Source organism: Neofelis nebulosa, chromosome 12 (genome assembly GCF_028018385.1).
Source record: "Neofelis nebulosa isolate mNeoNeb1 chromosome 12, mNeoNeb1.pri, whole genome shotgun sequence".
In the NCBI taxonomy this organism is placed as follows: domain Eukaryota; kingdom Metazoa; phylum Chordata; class Mammalia; order Carnivora; family Felidae; genus Neofelis; species Neofelis nebulosa.
Window position 1 is genome coordinate 77,524,009 of NC_080793.1, and position 18,452 is coordinate 77,542,460.

Genomic DNA, 18,452 nt, shown 5'->3' on the forward strand with positions numbered 1-18,452 from the left:
ATGAGGGCAGTCTTGTTTCCATAACCCCAGCCAACTTCTAATTACTCACGGGTCAATTATTTGACTGCTGGATTAGTGGACCCTGGGCTTCTTCCCTTCCACCCTTTCCTGACCACCTTCGAAAATCATTCCACTGCGGCCAATCACTTTTAAATCACCTTTGGAACCAGAATTAAATATAAACGGGGTGCCAAGGAGAAATATCCATAATCGGCATTCAAGTAAGTGATTCAAAGCCCGAAAACAAATGGGCTTTGTCTATCTGGCTAAGCGGTTTCCCACCCTGGTCTCTTCCCTTTATGCAGAGCTGAATGCTCATTAATTTCATGTAGACATAAAAGTTGAGGAGAGGAATTAAAATGCAGCCAAACACGATCATTGCCTTTTGTTAAAAGAGTTGATGGGGCAAGAAATAGACACTGATTGCTGGTGTTGTTTCAACTAGCTGGGCATTCATGTTTCTAATCTCACCCTGTTCTTTATTTCATTCCGATGCAGCGCTTAAGCGATTCCCTATTTTTAGCATTGTAACATTGAAAACCCTGCCTCATCTGTAGATAACCAAAGGTAACACTGGCAGTAGGTTCCATTTGTGTTGCAGACAACATACTTGCTCCAGACAAGCAAGTGTCATATGGTCACCAGCTAAAGAGATTCTAAGTGTGTGGTCTCCGTCCATCAACTAAAAAGTCCAATGCCCGGTTAGCACGTCTCTGCTGTGCCAACAGTGAAGAAACCCGACACATTATTAGCCAACGTTATTAGCATGGATAAAATGCCAATAGAGCAGGGCCAGTGTGCGGAAAGCTGGAGTAATGAACTCCATGCCCGAATCGCATCTTCCTTTTGCGGCGAAACCCTGCTCTGTCCAAGCTGACTTCATCATCATGTGCTCGATGAAATGATATGTGCCCGTGGTAGCACAAATTACATATCCAGTTATTAACATGGTGCCCCACAGCCCTATCCCTGTGAGTGGTTTTCAAATAAATTACTTTGGATGAAGCCCGGTAGAAAAGATTGCCATGAAGTGTAGTACATCCTTTTGAGGAATTAACTCAGGAAATAACTCCTATAATTAGTGCAAGCTTTGTCCCCCCCCCCCCCCCACTTAAAGAGTCTAGCCAATGTGTCAAGGCTACAACATTCTTCAGCGATGTTATAGCAGCTAAATAACAAGACATTTTATAAGTACTGACAGCTATGTGTTATCATATAATTATTTCTAAAAGCGTAAACGGATCTTAATTTCTGAATCACCTACTACTATCCAAACAGTCTTTATGTTCGCTACAGAATTAGACTCTAGATAGAGATTTTTGGAAGTTTCCTCTTTGGTCTTTCTCTGTCTTTTGAGATACTTTTTATTTTCTTTTTAGTGCTTTATCACAATTTAACGTACAACTTACGGAATGCTGGAAGCACTCGTTTGGCTTAATTGTAATTGAGTTTTCGATTTTCCTTAGATGGCTGGCTTTTGCAAGTTTTAAACAATTTGCTTCTGAAACAGGGTATTTCAGACACACTATTCAGGTATTTCTGTCTCCCGTAGTCTAAATTACTTCTTTATGAAAGGTTGTGGGAGAGAGGTACTAATTCTAGAGGTTTGGAATATGTAAAAAGACGAGTTTAAAAAAACAAAAACAGAAACAAAACTTTCAACCTGCCTACTATTACTGACTCGCCAAGCCCCAAATGCATTCCTTCTTGTGGATCTATGAGGTACGTATATAATCTTGCAGATTTATTCCATTTAAGAGTGGCTGGCTTTTATCTCTAAGTATCTGTTTTTGATTACAGGCGCCTTTGTAAATTACTCGCACAGCACCCAGCAGTGCTCGGCTTGCAAGTCTTTTGAGGACACGAAAATAACAAGAATGTGTACGAAGAGCTGGGTGATCTTTTAAATCACTGCCATTTAAAATGTGGTCTGTGGACAGGCAGCTTGGGCATCACCTGGGAGCTTCTTAGAAATGCAAATTCACGGACCTCACCCAGACCTACAGAATCAGACTCTGGGAAAGGGGCCCGGCCATCTGTGTTTGATGGAGTCATTCACCAGGTGCTTTGAGAAGCACTGTGTAAATAAGGGTTAGCACTTAGGGAGTGCTCACCGTGTATTCTAGGAGCCCCGCTACAGACTTGCTGTCCGGGGGCTTCTTCAGAGCTTGTGACCACCCTGGGAGGCGGGTACTACGGTGTCTAGGTTCTAGATGAATCACTTTCAGAATCACTTTCCAAAGTCAAACCTAGACATTGGTGAAATCAAGGCAATCCCAGCTCTAACTCCAAAGGCCCTCTTCCGGATGAAGGAGGAGGGTTCTTACGGTGAGGCCTTCCTGGAATGCCAAACTTCCCCTCAGAAGGGTAATTTTTACTGCAAGCCACAAATGCATTTATATAGCATGACACTTTGCAAATGTCAATAGTCTGTCATTCAACATTTGGGCAGCAACAAAAATGACTCAAATATAAACACCACATTTAAACATAGTTAATTATAGAAGCCTATAGGTTTTGCAGACTAGAAAGTGTACCTTCTCTCTACTTAAGACCATAATTAGAAGCAGAGATATTCATCTGTAATCAAATTTAGAAAGAAAGGCAAAGTTTCAGCTTTCAGTCAGAAGCCAAAATTTGGAACAGAGAGCCGATAGAACTAAACTAAATCTAAAACTCACTGACTTGGGGGAAGGGGAGTTTCAGGGGTGGCGGGGGGTGTGTGGGGGGGGAAGACAGCTTTTCATAATCCTAACCAATGCAGCCGAAGGAAGGATCGGCCGGAGCTGTTGTTTGAAGACTTGTACATTGGCAGACCCTGCATATGTGGGTAGCATAAAAAAGTCTTCAAGTCTAAAGTTGTTCTTGTCGAAAAGCATTTTAAAGGGACCCAAGCCCACCTAGGTTCCCCCCCCCCCCCAACGCCCCGATGCAAGTAAATCCTTTGTGCTGATTAAAAAGTTGGGCTTTTTCTGAGGCAGGGTATACGGGCCAAGAGGAGGACCCAGAAGGTGGGAGGGCAGGGGAAAACAAAGGGATTAGAAGGAACGGACCAGTTGCCCACTCGAGGACTGCTGTGTGTCCTCGGTGCTCCCGCCCACTAAATGATCAACCTGGCTGGCCCCGGGGGGAGCTCGCACGCTGGGCTGATGGGGCCGCTCGAGATGGACCCGCTCTGAATGCTGCTGAGCGCCTTCCAGGACGCAGCACCTGCAGATGTTTGGGTCAACTGTTCCTCCTCGCACAGCTGGTTCTCCGCAGGAGCCCCAGCAAGTGCCCGTCAGCCCCGGGCAGGGAGGTGCTGAGGGGTTCCAGACGGCCCACACAGGCCAAGTGTTCAGCGACCTCGCGGAAGATGAGCTCCCAGCCAACCGCTGTGCTGTGGGGATACACGACGGCGGCCGCCTCAGCTCTACCTCTTTGTCTCAAATGACCCCCCCCCCCCCCCACTAGGGTAACTTCAGGATGCAAGCCCGTCGGGCTGATCTTTTAACGGTATTCTTTGCTCTCACCGTGGTCCTCCTCTGGAAACCTTGACTTCTTTGAAGGAAAGACAAGCGTCCAACTGGGGAACTATTTGTTGCTCTCACTTATAATCTCTGACGCACAGTTTCCTTCCCGAACTTGACCTATTCTCCTTTTTTCCTGGAGGAAGTAATCCTGCCTTGCAGGCCGACCCGAAGGACACCAGGGGGGGGAAGCAGGCCTTCCCCTCCCCGGGGCCCCACCCCTTTTCGCGCTTCTTGGCCTCAGCTCCCAATCGAGGGAATGTGCCTGGAAACAGGACCAACGTGAGGGGACACAAGGGCTCCTTGCCACCAGGTCAGGGACTAAAAGGTTTTGAGTAGATTTCCTCTCATAAAGGGAAAGCGTCCGAAGACGCCAGGAAGAAAAAAAGAAAACGCCAGAAGAAACCGTCTTTCCTTAACCTTCAGTAGGAGGGATGCTCCCAGCACCAAGCAGAGCAAGGGCAGGGGAGCCTAGCCCTGGAGGCCATGCGTGCTTTTGCGACTGGATGAGACTGTTTTGCATTTAAGGGCTCAGCCGCTCAGAGTGATGTTTTGCGGAGGGCGGGATCTGTGGACAAATGAATTTATAACAGCCTTACATCTCTCGGTGTCCCCAGCCCTTTGCCACTCCAGTCCCTACGCCTTTTGGTGGCTACTTAATTTTCAGTGCTGAGAGGGAACGTATACAGAAGAGCAGCGCTTTAAGAAAATGCTCCAGACAGAGGAGACCCGAGCTGGGTAGCAACTTTCTCTCTACGGGGTCTGGACGTGGGGAGACTGAGGTAAACTGCAGGACCGCTGCTCATTGAGCATCTGAAATGCACGTGTCTTTTCTCTGGCACGAGTCAAGCGGCACTGCTGGGTTCAGCACTTTGCAAAGAGCGAAGCAGACGTCCGCGGCTGCGGAATGCGTGCCAGACCGGAGCCAGGGTCAAAGCCATCCGGCAAATCCTCTCACGGAATCCACAGCTCCTCTGCGTGCAGGTTGCCTCGCTGAAGTCATTCGGCGTGGAGGGGCGGGGGGGGGGGGGGGGCGGGGAACAAGAAACACCGAACTGTGCAGGAAAAGCCCAGAAAGCCCGAGGAGCCCGCGTTTTCCAGGCCAACGGCAAGAGGGAAGGGACTTTTCCCGTACGACAGAGGAGGCTCGAGGGACAACAGCCACACGTGCGTGAAGCAAACCTTTGCGCCTCAGTGTTTCACCTGGATACGCTTTCAAGTTTAATGCAGACGAATCAAGGCAAAGAAGAAGAAACGGAGAACAAGAGGGAGAAAGGTCTTCCCTCGCTTCGGTAGCAATGGCTGATGTGACCTCCTGATCACGCGATTATGCAGCTGAAGGCTTGGCCCGCCGGAGAGAAGCATCTGGCAGGTGGTGGCAATTACCTGGCAGGCAGCAGCTCAGCTCAGACCCCTGTCTGCGGAGGGAGGACGGCATGGGGAGCACGTCCAGCGATCTGATGCCACCGCAGCCTTCCCTTCTTCACACCTGCGCCCACTTATTCTGGCAAAGCCGCGCGTCATAAAGCACTAAGCCCACATCTTCCCGTGCCCTGTCGGAGGACGTTGGGTTTTTTAAACTTTTTAAAAAATGTATTTATTTATTTTAAGAGAGAGCAAGGAGGGGAGGAGCAGAGACAGAGGGAGGGAGGGAGAGAGAGAGAGAGAGAGAGAGAGAGAGAGAGAGACAGAGAATCCCAAGCAGGCTCCGCGTTGTCGGCACAGAGCTTTTACACGGGGCTTGACCTGACAAACTGTGAGATCGCCGCCTGAGCCAAAACCGAGTCAGATGCTCAACCGACTGAGCCACCCAGGCATCCCGGAGGATGTTAGGTTGTAAAGAAGAATGCAAGTCTTCCAAGTACAGAAGTAAAAGATGGCTAAAGATTTCAGGTTCTGTATTCCTAGTCACTATCATCCAGAATGCTCTTTTTCTCACAGTCCTAGAGGAGATGAAGGTGGGGATTCTGAAAACCAACTGGCTCTCGCTTAGCCTCACTTTTGGTTGTGCAGGCTTCCATTGGCCCCTGGCCTCTCAACTCCGCTGGCCTGTGGTCAGGCCGAACACAGTCCGCAGGCCATAGTCACGTGGCCATGTGGGCAGGTGGCTGTGTCTACAGAAAAGGTTGACTTTCATTTGGACTATATATGCCATTCACGATAAGACTTTTGCTCCCATCAAGTGATCTTGGAGGAAAAAAAGATCAAATCAAAGAAGCTTTGAGGCTCCTGGGTATGGTTTATATTTTAGAGCCATAGAGGGAACGAAGAGTTTAAGACAACATGATACGTCCCCATTCTGGTCCCTCTTGTTGACCAACACCTGCTGCCCATGCTCCCAACGGCTCAGACGCCTATGAAGCAAAAGAAAACTTGTGCGAGAACGTGCTGGCCTCTCCGATCTTGGCAATACAATGACCTGCTGGATAAGTGTTTGGAGGGAACAGGGAAAAGGCAAGAGGCTAGGAAGAAAAACTGAGCACCTTCCTGAGCAATAAAGACTAACGGGCCAACCTTTAAAACAGGAAATTACAGTCAGTCTTCAAGCCAAATACAGCCTGCTGCCTGTTTCTGTAAATAAAGTTTTATTGGAAAACAGCCATGCCCACGCACTCACATTGCCTAAGGGGACTTGTGCACTCTTAGGCGGAGTTGGACAGTTGCAGGAGAAACCCGGCCTGCAAGGCTTTCTTTGCAGAAAAAAAAAAAAAAACCTTTGCCAACACCTGTTCTGAAACACACACAGAATGTCCCTTCCCTTGGGAAAATGCCTGGGCAGGAGAATCCGGTTAATCTGCAACAAATGCCAGCAGACATTCAAGGGCAGGGGAGAGAATCGCAAAGGCCCAAGGAGGTGGTGCCCTGCATTTCTTTGTTAGGATGAAGAACCACAGGGGGCCTTCGCTTTTTCTGCGGCATCCTTTCACTGTTACTCAAGGATTCAATGTTACACCGTTCCCCGCCTACAAGCCCAGGCGGTTTCACGCTCCCTCATTGACGTATGGGCAGGGAGAGCTAGGACTGTCCCGTCCTGACATGTAGGTGCCCCCTTAGTTTTAATGGTGGTGAGTAAGGAGCAGCTGACACTTTCTACCTTACATGGCAGCTCAGTCTTGGTGTCACCTCTTACCCGCTGGTGACCCGAAGCCATCACAGTACCTGTTGGCCAAAAGCTGGGACCTGGTTCCCGAGGGCGAGGTCAGGTAGATGGCCAGGTCTCCCCTCCTCGGGTGGGTGATGGTTATGCGCACAACCACGTGCTCCAAGTAGTTGACGTGGTGGTTGGGGTTATCGGAACACCCCGAAGCTTTGTAGATGGAGCGCACGGCGCTGTTGGGGCGAATTGTCCTGCAACAGAGAGGGACGGAGCGTGAGCACAGGACGTGACCGACGACCGAGCCGGCTGAGTGAACCTTGCACGCTTGGCGAGGTTACACGATGGAATGCAAGCAGCTGGTCGCTGGATACTAACGGACACAGTGCGATTACCCCAGGATCAACACCGGTTAGTCGGTGGGAAAGTCAGTGAGAGGAAAGGAGGAATTAAGGTTCTTTTATCTTCGTGCTGGGAGTGGCTCTCGAGCTGGAGGGGATCACCTTGTTACAGAACACATGGGGCGGAGCCCCCGAGCTAGAATGTCTGAAACAGGAAGGCTGAGGTGGGCTTCCAAGAACCTGCGTTTCTCAGGCGGCAGTGACGTTGCTGATCTATGGGATATACTTTCCGGACCGCTGATATAAGGTACTGTGGTCCGGGGGAGGCGTGGGGATTACCACGACCTTGGTTCAAATCTCTGGTCTGCCACTGCCTTGCTCTATAACCCACGGACGCACTCCTCGTCCTGCGTCCACGTTCCTGACTTCTTCGCTGGCTTCCCCGCTGTGTCACCGTCCCCCTTGAACTTCGGCCCCCGTAACACCAATATCAGTTCCAGTTGTGGGGTGATTCGTTTCCCACCTCAGAGACTCTGCCTAAAGCACTTTTTTTTTTTTTTTTTTTTTTTTGCTGTTGTTCAGATGGCTGACTCTTCCTCTCCCTTCATGGTCAAAGCTTGAATGTCACTCTCTGAGACTGTCACTGAGCCACAGGAAAAACATGCCCCCTACTTCCTATTTTCTGTTTTATTTTCAACGTGTTGTTATTTTTATATAATAGGTTGAAAGTATACTTTGTAATTATATGTTCTGTAGTGACGCTTCTGGAATAGAAGGATTAGTTTGTTTGGAGTACATTGACTTACGGAGAATACTTGTACCGTTAAATGGAAATTCTGGCTGAGGAGCAACCTTAAGAATGCCCATCTATAAGGCCCTCCAAATCCCCTAATAAGAGGTGCCCATGAGGCTCCTTGGATTCTATTGCGTGGATTTAAGAGCTTAGCATCCTAGACGTTCTATGAGACTTTTCTCATTACATTAGGAAGAAACCCCCCAAAACTACACAAGCGTCTGGCTCTCATATACAACAAAGGGCTTCCTGAGCACTTGAGCAGGCCCGATCTCTTTCAGGGCAGTGATATGCTGTCTGCTTGCCGCGAACATTACTTGATTTGTCGGTCTGTGCTCTCCACACACACGTGCTGCTGGGGAACAGTGGTCCACTTCTCGGCTTCCATCACCATGGCTTCTGCGTCCATCAGTCCAAATCCATAGAGATGGCTCACTATGGAAGGCAAGAGGCTGGTCAGCTTCACGGAAGTTAGGATAAACCGACGCCATATACGCTCTGCTAGGATCTCACTCAGCAGAGGACCCAGACACATCCCCCCGGGGACCCCGGCTTTGTTCCCAGCAACGACTTAAAAGCCAAATGAAACAAAACAAATGAACAGACGCAACAAACCCAATACGTGCTCACTGAATAGTATGCATCCATTACAAACTCTCCTGGCGCGACAAGAACTTACATGCAAGAAATACCAATTTTCTGCCATCTCTACAAGTGAGGCTGAATATTTCGGAAGACAAAAATTATTACCTTTCCTCTACCATATGAAAAATTGATTAAACTTTATGCATGAAATATTTGGAGGCCTCCAGACTTTTATGCCAGCTTCTTTGAATGTTGTAATCGTTTGGTTCTCGGTAAGAATGCCTGTTGATCTAAATCTGAAATTGACATAACTGTCTCAGACGTTTCATTACACACTGGGATATTTTCATAATGCTAGCAGCCATATCTACATGTGGAGTCCTTTTTAAAAAATACTTGAAAATCCCAGAGAATACTTAAAATCTCCATCCTGTATTAAACTGTCTCCTATCTTTACATTGAACAGAGTGTCCTAGTTCTACCAGATTTTTGCCTAAAACACTTTCTTTACAACATTATTTTGCGTGACTATGTCTAGAGCTGCCCGTGCTTCTTGCTCATTTAAATATCCCCGCTTGAAATCCAAGATGTCCTATGATATAGTCCCATGCTACTTGCAAAACAAGCTTCTCCCTAAAACTTTTGCTTTAGAGAGGTCATTTCTTTACAGTTCCCAGTCCTGTCTTCCTCTTTCTGCCTTGCCGCTTTTACTCATGCTGAGACCCTGGCCTGGAGTCCCCCCCCCACCACCCCCCTCCACTCTGCAGACTCACATTCTACTCCTGAGTTCTAGAAGGCCTAGCTCGTCTGTCTTCTCCTTCTTGAAATATCCTCTGACCAATAAAAGTCAGGAGACATTTACTGAAACTCAGCCATCTGTCATGCACTTTTCTCTTTTCTAGTCCTATAATTCTAATAAATTTGCCAGTCCGTCTTCTGCCCATCTAGCCATCCAGCCATCCGCCCACACATCCATGCATTCATGCATCCATCCAGCATTTGAGTGTCTTCTATATGCCAGGCACTATATTACTCACACTGCACTTTTTAATTACGTGCCATTAATTGAATCACTAATTCCATCAGCACATGTCTTTGCCCCACTACATTATAAGCTGCTTGATGGCAGGAATGAGGACTTAGATTTCTTCACGTGATTCATGTTTTTAGCAGAGCTTTGCACATACGGGGCGGGGGGGGGAAAGAAATGATTGCCTATCAAAAGGGGAAATTGCGTGAGGATTCAGAAATACTGCTCTATTTTTGCTATTTGCTAATTACATAATTCTTGGCAAACAAGCTAAAATAACCCACAATTTCCATGTTTGGGGATATTATTGTCTCTCCCGTCCCCGTCACTAAGTTGATGAAGTCATGTTATGTGTCCCATGTGAGAACATCTTTGTCAAGACCTGCACAAATGTAAGGGCTCATTATTAAATACCAGGTCCTCAGACAGGACATACTGAATAAAACTGAATAAACCTATTTAGGTATAGCAAGTATATATGTAGGATTCTTATACACAGACTTTTGCAACATCTATTGTGATTTTTCCTTGACTGAAAAGAAATGCATGTCCATTGCAAACACTTGTAAATACCTCCGGAAAAGGATGAAGACAGCAAAACTCATCAGTAACCTCATCACACATTGGTAACTGTTTATTAACAGGAATGTATCAACAACTCTGTATATTTAGTTTTGGTTACACGACACGACGCAAGGTGATTTCACCTCCTTGGTTAAAAAAAGAGGCAAGAGCAATCCACGTGTTACAGGAAAAATGTCAAGTTTGGGCTTAAGCAAACCAAGTCATAGCGATCTTCTTATTAAAGTTCATGTGAATCCCAGGTTATCACTTATCACTTCACCATCGATACGGGCAATGGTCTGTATCATCAGCATTAACATTCTTTTATTTTTTTTACTTTTCAGAGAGAGAGGCAGGGCGAATGGGGGAGAGGGGCAGAGAGAGGGAGGGAGGAAGAGAGAGAGAGAGAGAGAGAGAGAGAGAGAGAGAGAGAGAGAAAGAGGGAAAGAGGGAGAGAGAGAGAGGGAGAGAGAGAGAGAGAGGGAGAAAGAGAGAATCTAGAATGTGCTCCATGCTCAGCACGGAGTCCAACGCGGGGTCCAATCCCACGACCCTGGTACCGTGACCTGAGCCGAAATCAAGAGTCGGACGCTCAACCAACTGAGCCCCCCGCCGGTGCCCCACGAACATTGTAAGGTTTTTTTGTTTTTTTTTTTTTTCCCTAGAGGAATTGAAATTATTGCCATATATGCTACATTACGCCAGGCTCTCTAACTCTGCATGGTACCCAAATATCCCTATACTCGTGTCAGTTGGTTTTCAACCAGCACAACTTATCATTTTATCTCTGTTTAGGGAAATAAGACGAACGATTTGGTTAGTGGGTGGAGGCAGGAGAAGAGGGGGGAAGGAAGTCGGGGAGGGCAAGACTAGGGCTGACTGGACTCCAGCTCAGCCGCTCTTGTTGCTGCCCCGCCCCCATCCCAATAGCCGTCAACCTAACAACCATTAGGCCGTAAATGAACACTTAGAGTCACCAAATACAACAGACGCTTCATGCCTGTGCAACAGTCACTTGAGTCGGGTAGAAAAGCACCTTGAGTCTTCATGAAGGCCCTACGTTGGTTTCCTTTTTCTCAGTCAGTTCCTACCCGCCAGAGACAATGTCCATTCATGCAGCACTCAAAGCAGATGTTCAGAAAAGAGGCTGGCTAGTTCCAGGTAAACTCCAAACTGGCAGGTCAATGGGAAAAACACTGTAGACTGAGGTATATGTGTATTAATATAATATTAATAAATGAAGAAATCACATTAGATCGGTAAAGACCATTAAGTCGGTGATGGAGATTCTTAGTAGTTGAAGATAGTGGAAACTGTGTATTTGTCCACAGTCATGACACATAGCCTAAGAAAAAAAGAAAATACACTTGTATCTTCTCATGGGGGGTGGTGCCGTTGGCAATATATCACCTCCATGTATTCTTTTCTGTTTTTAATTTCATTTTTTTAAGTTACATCCAAATTAGTTACGACAACGATTTCAGGAGTAGAACAACGTGTATTCTGATTGGCAGTTATGTGTTTGGTTTTGGGTAAATACTAACGAGAAAATAATTACACAATGAATGTGTTAGGCACATAAACAACGATTTCAGGAGTAGAACAACGTGTATTCTGATTGGCAGTTATGTGTTTGGTTTTGGGTAAATACTAACGAGAAAATAATTACACAATGAATGTGTTAGGCACATAAACAACGATTTCAGGAGTAGAACAACGTGTATTCTGATTGGCAGTTATGTGTTTGGTTTTGGGTAAATACTAACGAGAAAATAATTACACAATGAATGTGTTAGGCACATAAACTCTTTTGAAACAGGATGTCAACAGGGAAATAGCGGCTACGTGATTTGGAAGCATTAATATTCTTTTAAAGACGTAGTTATAATTGACATATAACATATCTCTTTCTAAAATAAAATACAAAGTTTGCATAGTCTAAAATAACTCTAAATTCAGAAACGAGTCTTTCTTTTGGTGACTGTCTGGGTCAAGTCGTCTTGTCCATCACGCTGTTACCAGGATGGGCGATAGGAAGTATCACTACTCTCTAGTGGTTACAGGAGAGCGTCTGTACATATCTGGGAAGTAAATGAATGCAACTGATAGGAGGCATTTCATTAAATTCTCCAAATGGCATAAAGTGTTTACGTGAGAATTTCAAGAGGAATGACAAAGTCTCTTCTTTTCATTACAGACTTCTGCAAAGTCTTCAACATCCCCGATTTATTCACACAAAGAGCCAATATTCACTCTAAAAAGTTATGACTGTAGCACACATCTCATGCAAACAGCTAACTGTGCCACGGCCATCCCTACCTAAATAAGTTTTATTTATGCACATTTCTCGTGCCAGGCTCAGAGCAAGACCCGAGCCTAAAAATAACTCTATGAGGGTCAAGTGCAGCCCTCTCAGTGCAAGCCGTGTGCAAAAGGAAGAAATCTATGAAGTTAGATACTATAATGGTATGAGGCGGAATCTAAGCAGTTCAAACAGAAATTTTTCATTTCTAGGAGTGTGGGCAGCAAGCTTTCAATTAATAGTTTGACCGTTAATTAAGATTGAAAAAAATCAATATTTAGAAAGGTATCAAGGGACCAAAGCATGTTTACAGAGTAATTAAAGATCTTGAGGCAAAGTGATTGAGGCAGGTGTCACAAAGTGGAATGATGCCGGGCAAGCTTAAGAAAGGGAAGTGGAAATACTTGAATAACTATATTTGCCTCGTGTGGCTGCACGACTGCTCACGCAGATAAAGCTGAGAAGAGTGGAACTGTCTTGTGCCAGAAGTACAGCCGGCTTTTATTCCGAGTCGTCTGAAGCCTTCTCTGCTTGGGCCGGGAAAATAGATAATGTTCTCCAGCAGGTGTATTTCCATTTTCTGATGAGACCAGAAGTGCTGAAGGAAGCTAATCGTTCAGCACGTAAGTAAATGACTGCGTGGTTGGGAACGGATACGGTCAACTTAAGCAACATTCTAGCTAGGAGGGCTTGCAAACTCAATTCTAGAGAAAAGCTAGACAGCTCGGCAAGAAAAAAATAATAATAATTTAGAAGTTCCTGAGCATAGGAAGCTATAAGCAGGGAAATGTGGTATCCTGTTCTCTCTTTTAGTACAGTGCCCTTGCTGGAGCCAGCTATTTTATTTTATTTTATTTCATTTTATTTTACTTTATTTTATTTTGTTTTATTTTACTTTATTTGATTTTTTAATTTAATTTATTTTTAAACGTTTATTTTTGAGAGACAGAAAGGGTACACCTGTGCCCATGCAAGTCTGGGAAGAGCAGACAGAGAATGGGACAGAGGATTCAAAGTGGGGTCTGTGCTGATAGCAGAGAGCCTGAGGCAGGGCTCGAACTCATGAACCATGAGATCATGAGCTGAGTCACCCACGTGCTCTGAAGCCAGCTATTTTAAATCTTTTCTTTTCTCTTCTCCTTCTCCTCCTTTTTGACATCGCACTGAATGGGAAGACAGTTTAAGTTCACGATTTTTTTTTTTTAAATTTTTTAACGTTTATTCCTCTTTGAGAGACAGAAAGAGACAGAGCGTGAGCAGGGGAGGAGCAGAGAGAGAGGGAGACACAGAATGCAAAGCAGGCTCCGGGCTCTGAGCTGTCAGCACAGAGCCCGACGCGGGGCTCGATCCCACAAACCGTGAGATCATGACCTGAGCCGAAGTCAGACACTTAACCGACTGAGCCACCCAGGTGTCCCGTTTATGATGATTCTAAAATGACTATTAGTAAAGCACTCTCGATATAATAAAGGACTTGGTTGGTTTAAAAGTTTTTTTGTTGTTTAAGTTTCTGAGCTGCCACGTCTTTTAATGCCAATAATCGATCAAGTAGAGGGTGTACAGGCATCTTGGATTTATATTTGTATTAGTTACCATGTACACAATCTCCAATTTATGATACATGGTTGATAAATTAGGTTCCATTATTTGACTATCAGTAAGGGTCCGTTTCGATACACGCAAATAATGCATCTGATTCGTTATTGTATCACTCATGGGGTTGTGAGGCACCTCCTATATAGTCACCCTGGTGAGGCTCCAAAAGAAACAGAAAAATGATATGTGTTCTTAGGCAGGGGCGAGATAAGAATAACTGAATGCTTTCGCTAGGAAACAGTTAAAAGCACTCACCCCGTGGAAAACGACTTTCAAGTAGAAAGAAATCAGCCAAAAAGACAATGGATACGGAGGAACCTAATACAGCCTGGTGCCTAGAGAGTGCTCGCTAAATGTGAGCTGAAATTTCGAGTCAGGCAAGGAGACCCGAGAGGGGAAAGTGGTATCTGGATTGTGCTTTGGTAAATGCCAAGTCTTCCATGAGGTGGGGATAGAGGGAGGGCATTCCAGGGGCCGGGACACAGCCTCCTGGTTAAATAATCACCAGGTCTGCATGTGGTTCACTGGGGACAAAGAGGAAACCAGCAGCCCTCGAGTGGGCGGTGTGTGGGGTGAGCGGTGGGGAGGGGATGGGCATTAGTGGTAAACACGGCAGGAAACAAGGGGGTGAGGACAGGCGGCCGGAGAGTTGAGTCCAACCGCGATTGCGGGGTGTCCTCGGCCACCAATCAGCCTGTTGCTATTTTCGTCTACCTGTAAGTAAACCGCCAGACTGAAAGGTAGTTATGCAAATTCCTGTCTTGAGTGGGGAGAGACTCCGACCCAAGATCAAAGAGGCCTCGCAGCTGCTGGAGGCCTCACACCTTTGGGTCGTTTGATCCTCAATGTCCTGAACCACCTGCTCCCACCGGGGACCCTGCGCCTCCCTCCACCCCAGCCCTCCACCCCAGTGCCACCGCCACACGGAGCCAAACGTGTGGAAGGGGAGGAGGGGGTGAAATCGGAGAGGGCCCGTGCCGCTTTCCTTAGGCTCGCTGTTTACTGCCCTTTTCGAGTAAAAATAAATAGCGAAATAGGAAACCAAAATGTAAGATTCATAAGGACGAAAAACTGGAAAGTAATTCTTCCCAGGCCTCCTAGGTCAGCATTGCCACACCTAGACATCTCTGGAAGGCTGGGAGGAGGGCGCTTCCAGAATTACCCCTCTCTTCCCTTTCCTTAATCCCCTTCTCTGACATCAATCCCTTGCCTAGGTGCCCTTTTAGATTTTAGCGCGAAAGGCACATAAGCTTCTTAGAAAATCAGAACAACAGTTACAGTGCTGTCTTCTGTCGCCTGGTGCAAAAACACAGACTCCCCTGGGGGCAGGAAAACGGAGCCAACGCCTGCCTTATTCTGCACGGGGTGTTTTTACTTTTCCCTCGCTCTTCCTAAAACCTCAGGCTCTACTAACAGCTCCGGCCAGATCCAAACATGCCAGCCATCACCGGTGCTACTGAGGACGTGCCTGTGCAAAGTTCCAGACACTGGTACCCGGCTGTCTGCAGGGTCTGGGCAAAGCAAAGCCCCCCTCGGGATGGGTTTGGTCAGCAGCTGCGGGTAGTCTGACAGGCTCATCATGACACAGACGAGGCAAGAAGCGTTTGGGAACACACTTCTCCATGTACAACGTACCTCATTTCATATGGCTGTATATATCCACAATTTATTACGTATGCATATGTAAAAATACGTATTTATTAGGAGTCTTTTTTGTTTACAGAGTTAAGAGAAGGAGATATGCCAGCCTTCTCTCAGGGGCCTCTATTTTAGGAAAAGAGGGAAAAACATAAAATTATTTTCTTTTCTCTGGTCGTCCCTTTTTTATTTGCTTCCAACATGGTTATAATAAGCAAGTAATTCGCTTAAGGTAATTGACTAGCATTTCTTGAATGGAGGTAGGAAAACATTTTATCAGCCTGGGGAGAGTTACGCTTGTTTTTAGGAAGCTAAAGATTGTTTGGACGGAGATGAACACAAGATCAAAGAGGTACTACCAGGGTCTTTGGATAAAAGTTAACTGAAGATCAGACTGACCATATACCAGCTCTCCAGCCTAGATCTTGATGTGTAACTCAAGCAAACAATTACCAAGGCTGGGATCTTGATGAACCAGCAGGCAAAATTCTTATTTGTGAATCATTTACACACCGTGTTTAGGCAACTCTTCATCGAATTTTCCTTTATGTTTGCCTTGTCCTTAAATTCTCATAAGAGAAACAAACAGAAAACTCTGGTTGATGTTTGTTTCCAGTGCGTGTGTTTTCACATGTAGTGGGTAATGTGGTGATTTCATCCATGGCTCCCTTGATAGGGAGCCATTACTCACACTTGATATGATGGTTGCGAAACACGCAGAGTGACCACAAAGAAGAAATTATGCCTTGGAGCTGGGAATGTCACCATCTCATTGGGAAGAAAGCTAACACCCTTCTAAGTGTCAAGTGCTATGTGTGCCTTCTCATGAACTTTCCTTTCCATTTACATAAAACTCAAGTCATTTTTACGCTTAAGGGACAATAATAAGGAAATTTCTGCAAACTCTCACAGGCCGTTAATGAGAACTGTGTATTCTCTTAGAAGAAAAAGACCTGAGATGGTTGTTAAACCCTTGAGTAAGATTTGAATTCGTGGAGGTGTAGCTGGGGCTAGGTCACGAGACCAGGATATTTGGAACGGTGGCTTCCTCAAGAAAGCCGTGTGGGCCTGGAATCCCATGGATGGATTTCATCCTCAGGGAGTGAGTGGCCAATGATCAAGGAAATGACATAATTTAATTGATAGTCTCGGAGTGATCTGGTATTGGTATAAAGGATATACGAAGGTAGAAGGAAGAAAGCAGGGAACTGGTTATTTAAATGGTGTAGGCATGAGGCATCATAAGCCAGGTTATGGACGTGGTGAATGAGGTGAGAGGTCAGACAAGGAGGGGCAAAGGAACACACAACGTGGGAGACTGAGGAGAGGGAGAATGAAGAGCCAGTGAACAGGGGGATCTTGAGAAGTCTACACCCCCCCACCCCGATGACAGAGGTTTTGTAAAATATGCCTGACAGATTCTGTTTGGAGAGTTCTGAGTTTGACATGACATCAGGGGGAGCCCTGTGCAGAGGCTCAAGGTTGGTGATGGATGCAGACAACGTCGAAGACGCAGGACTGAAAAATCACAAGGAGGCGATACGCGTAATTGAAAGAAAGGCAGAGATGCAGGGAAGAAGGCTGAGGGACTGCAAGGCGGTGAGAGGGAAGGAGGCAGGGAGGTGGGCAGTGGGTGAGCGCTCCCTCCAGAACTCTCTAAGCAACGCACTTTAGGGACTGGCTAAGGCGGAGGAAGGGAGAAAAAGGAATCCCTAAAGTGTCAGAGAACATGGGCTCTATTTTTTCATCACAAAAGGCAAGGAAAGACAGATGTGGACTGGGTAAATCAAAAGCACGAAATCTTACAGAAAAACAAGAGGCTTCTGATTTGGCAAGCAGGAGGTGGTTGAAAGTCTCACAGAGTAATTTCACTTCAAAGGTGTAAGTGGAAACAAGATTGCAGAGAATTACAGAGGGGCTGAACAGTAAGGAAGGGGAAGCAGCTAATTCAGACTTGCTGGCAATTTTTAGTTGTGTAAGGGAGGCTCCGACTAAGGCAACAGGGACAATGGAAACTTTTTTTCCCCTCCACGGCAGGGGGATACAGAGTTTGAAAACAGAGGGTCATGGTCCAGCTGACAGAAAGGAGAACGAGTGTAGTGGGGTGCAAAGGGCCAAGCGACTGACAAGGGATGAGATTTTTTTTTAATTTTAATTTTAATGATCATTTTTTAAGGGATGAGATGTTTTGAGGGCACCTTTCAGATTTGGGATTCCCTGTCCAAACTACAGAAAAAGAAATGATTTGAGACTTTATCTGTTCATTTCTTCTAAGGACGGTACTTGGTTAGCATCACTTAAATGCACAGGAAAGAAGTTAACTCACTACAGGCAGCGGAGGACGTGGGTCAGTGGTTTCCGGACTTGTTATGAGCATCAGAATCACCCAGAGGACTCGTGAAAGCACACCTGTTCGGTCTCACTGACTAGTGGTTTTAAAGGAAGTCCCAATATCGAGAACGTACACAACTCAACGCCCAAAACACCCAAACAATGTGATTAAAAAACGAACAGGGGATCTGAATAGACATTTTTCCAAAGAAGACGTCCAGATGGCCCACAGACACACGGAAAGATGCTTAACATCGTGCATCATCAGGGAAATGCAAACCAAAACCACAATGAGATATCGCTTTACAGCTGTCAGAGGGGCTAAAATAAAAAAGACAAGAAATAACAAGTGTTGGCGAGGATGTGGAGCAAAAGGAACCCCTGTGCACTACTGGTGGGACTTTAAATTGGTGCAGCGACCGTGGAGAACAGTATGGAGGTACCTAAAAAAACTAAAAAATAGAAATAACACCTGATGCAGTCATTCCACTAGTGTGGATTTACCCAGAGAAAACGAAAACACTAATTCGAAAAGATAGATGCATCCCTATGTTTACTGCAGCATTATTTACAATAGCTAAGATATGGGAGCAACCTAAGTGTCCATCCGTAAATGAATGGATAAAGAACACACACACACACACACACACACACACACACACACACAAA

The 18,452-nt window shown here is 45.9% G+C and overlaps 1 protein-coding gene across 3 annotated transcripts in view; it reads right to left on the reverse strand.

The window, feature by feature from the left end:
- The window catches only part of PCSK5 (proprotein convertase subtilisin/kexin type 5), a 452,999-nt gene that overhangs the window by 183,530 nt on the left and 251,017 nt on the right, over window positions 1-18,452 (reverse strand). For all 3 annotated transcript variants that reach the window (XM_058695668.1, XM_058695669.1, XM_058695667.1), the window contains exons 11-12: window positions 8,055-8,172; window positions 6,669-6,857 (exon numbers count right to left, since the gene is read on the reverse strand). In XM_058695668.1, the coding sequence (XP_058551651.1) occupies window positions 6,669-6,857; window positions 8,055-8,172 (307 nt within the window). The remainder of the gene's footprint in view (window positions 1-6,668; window positions 6,858-8,054; window positions 8,173-18,452) is intronic.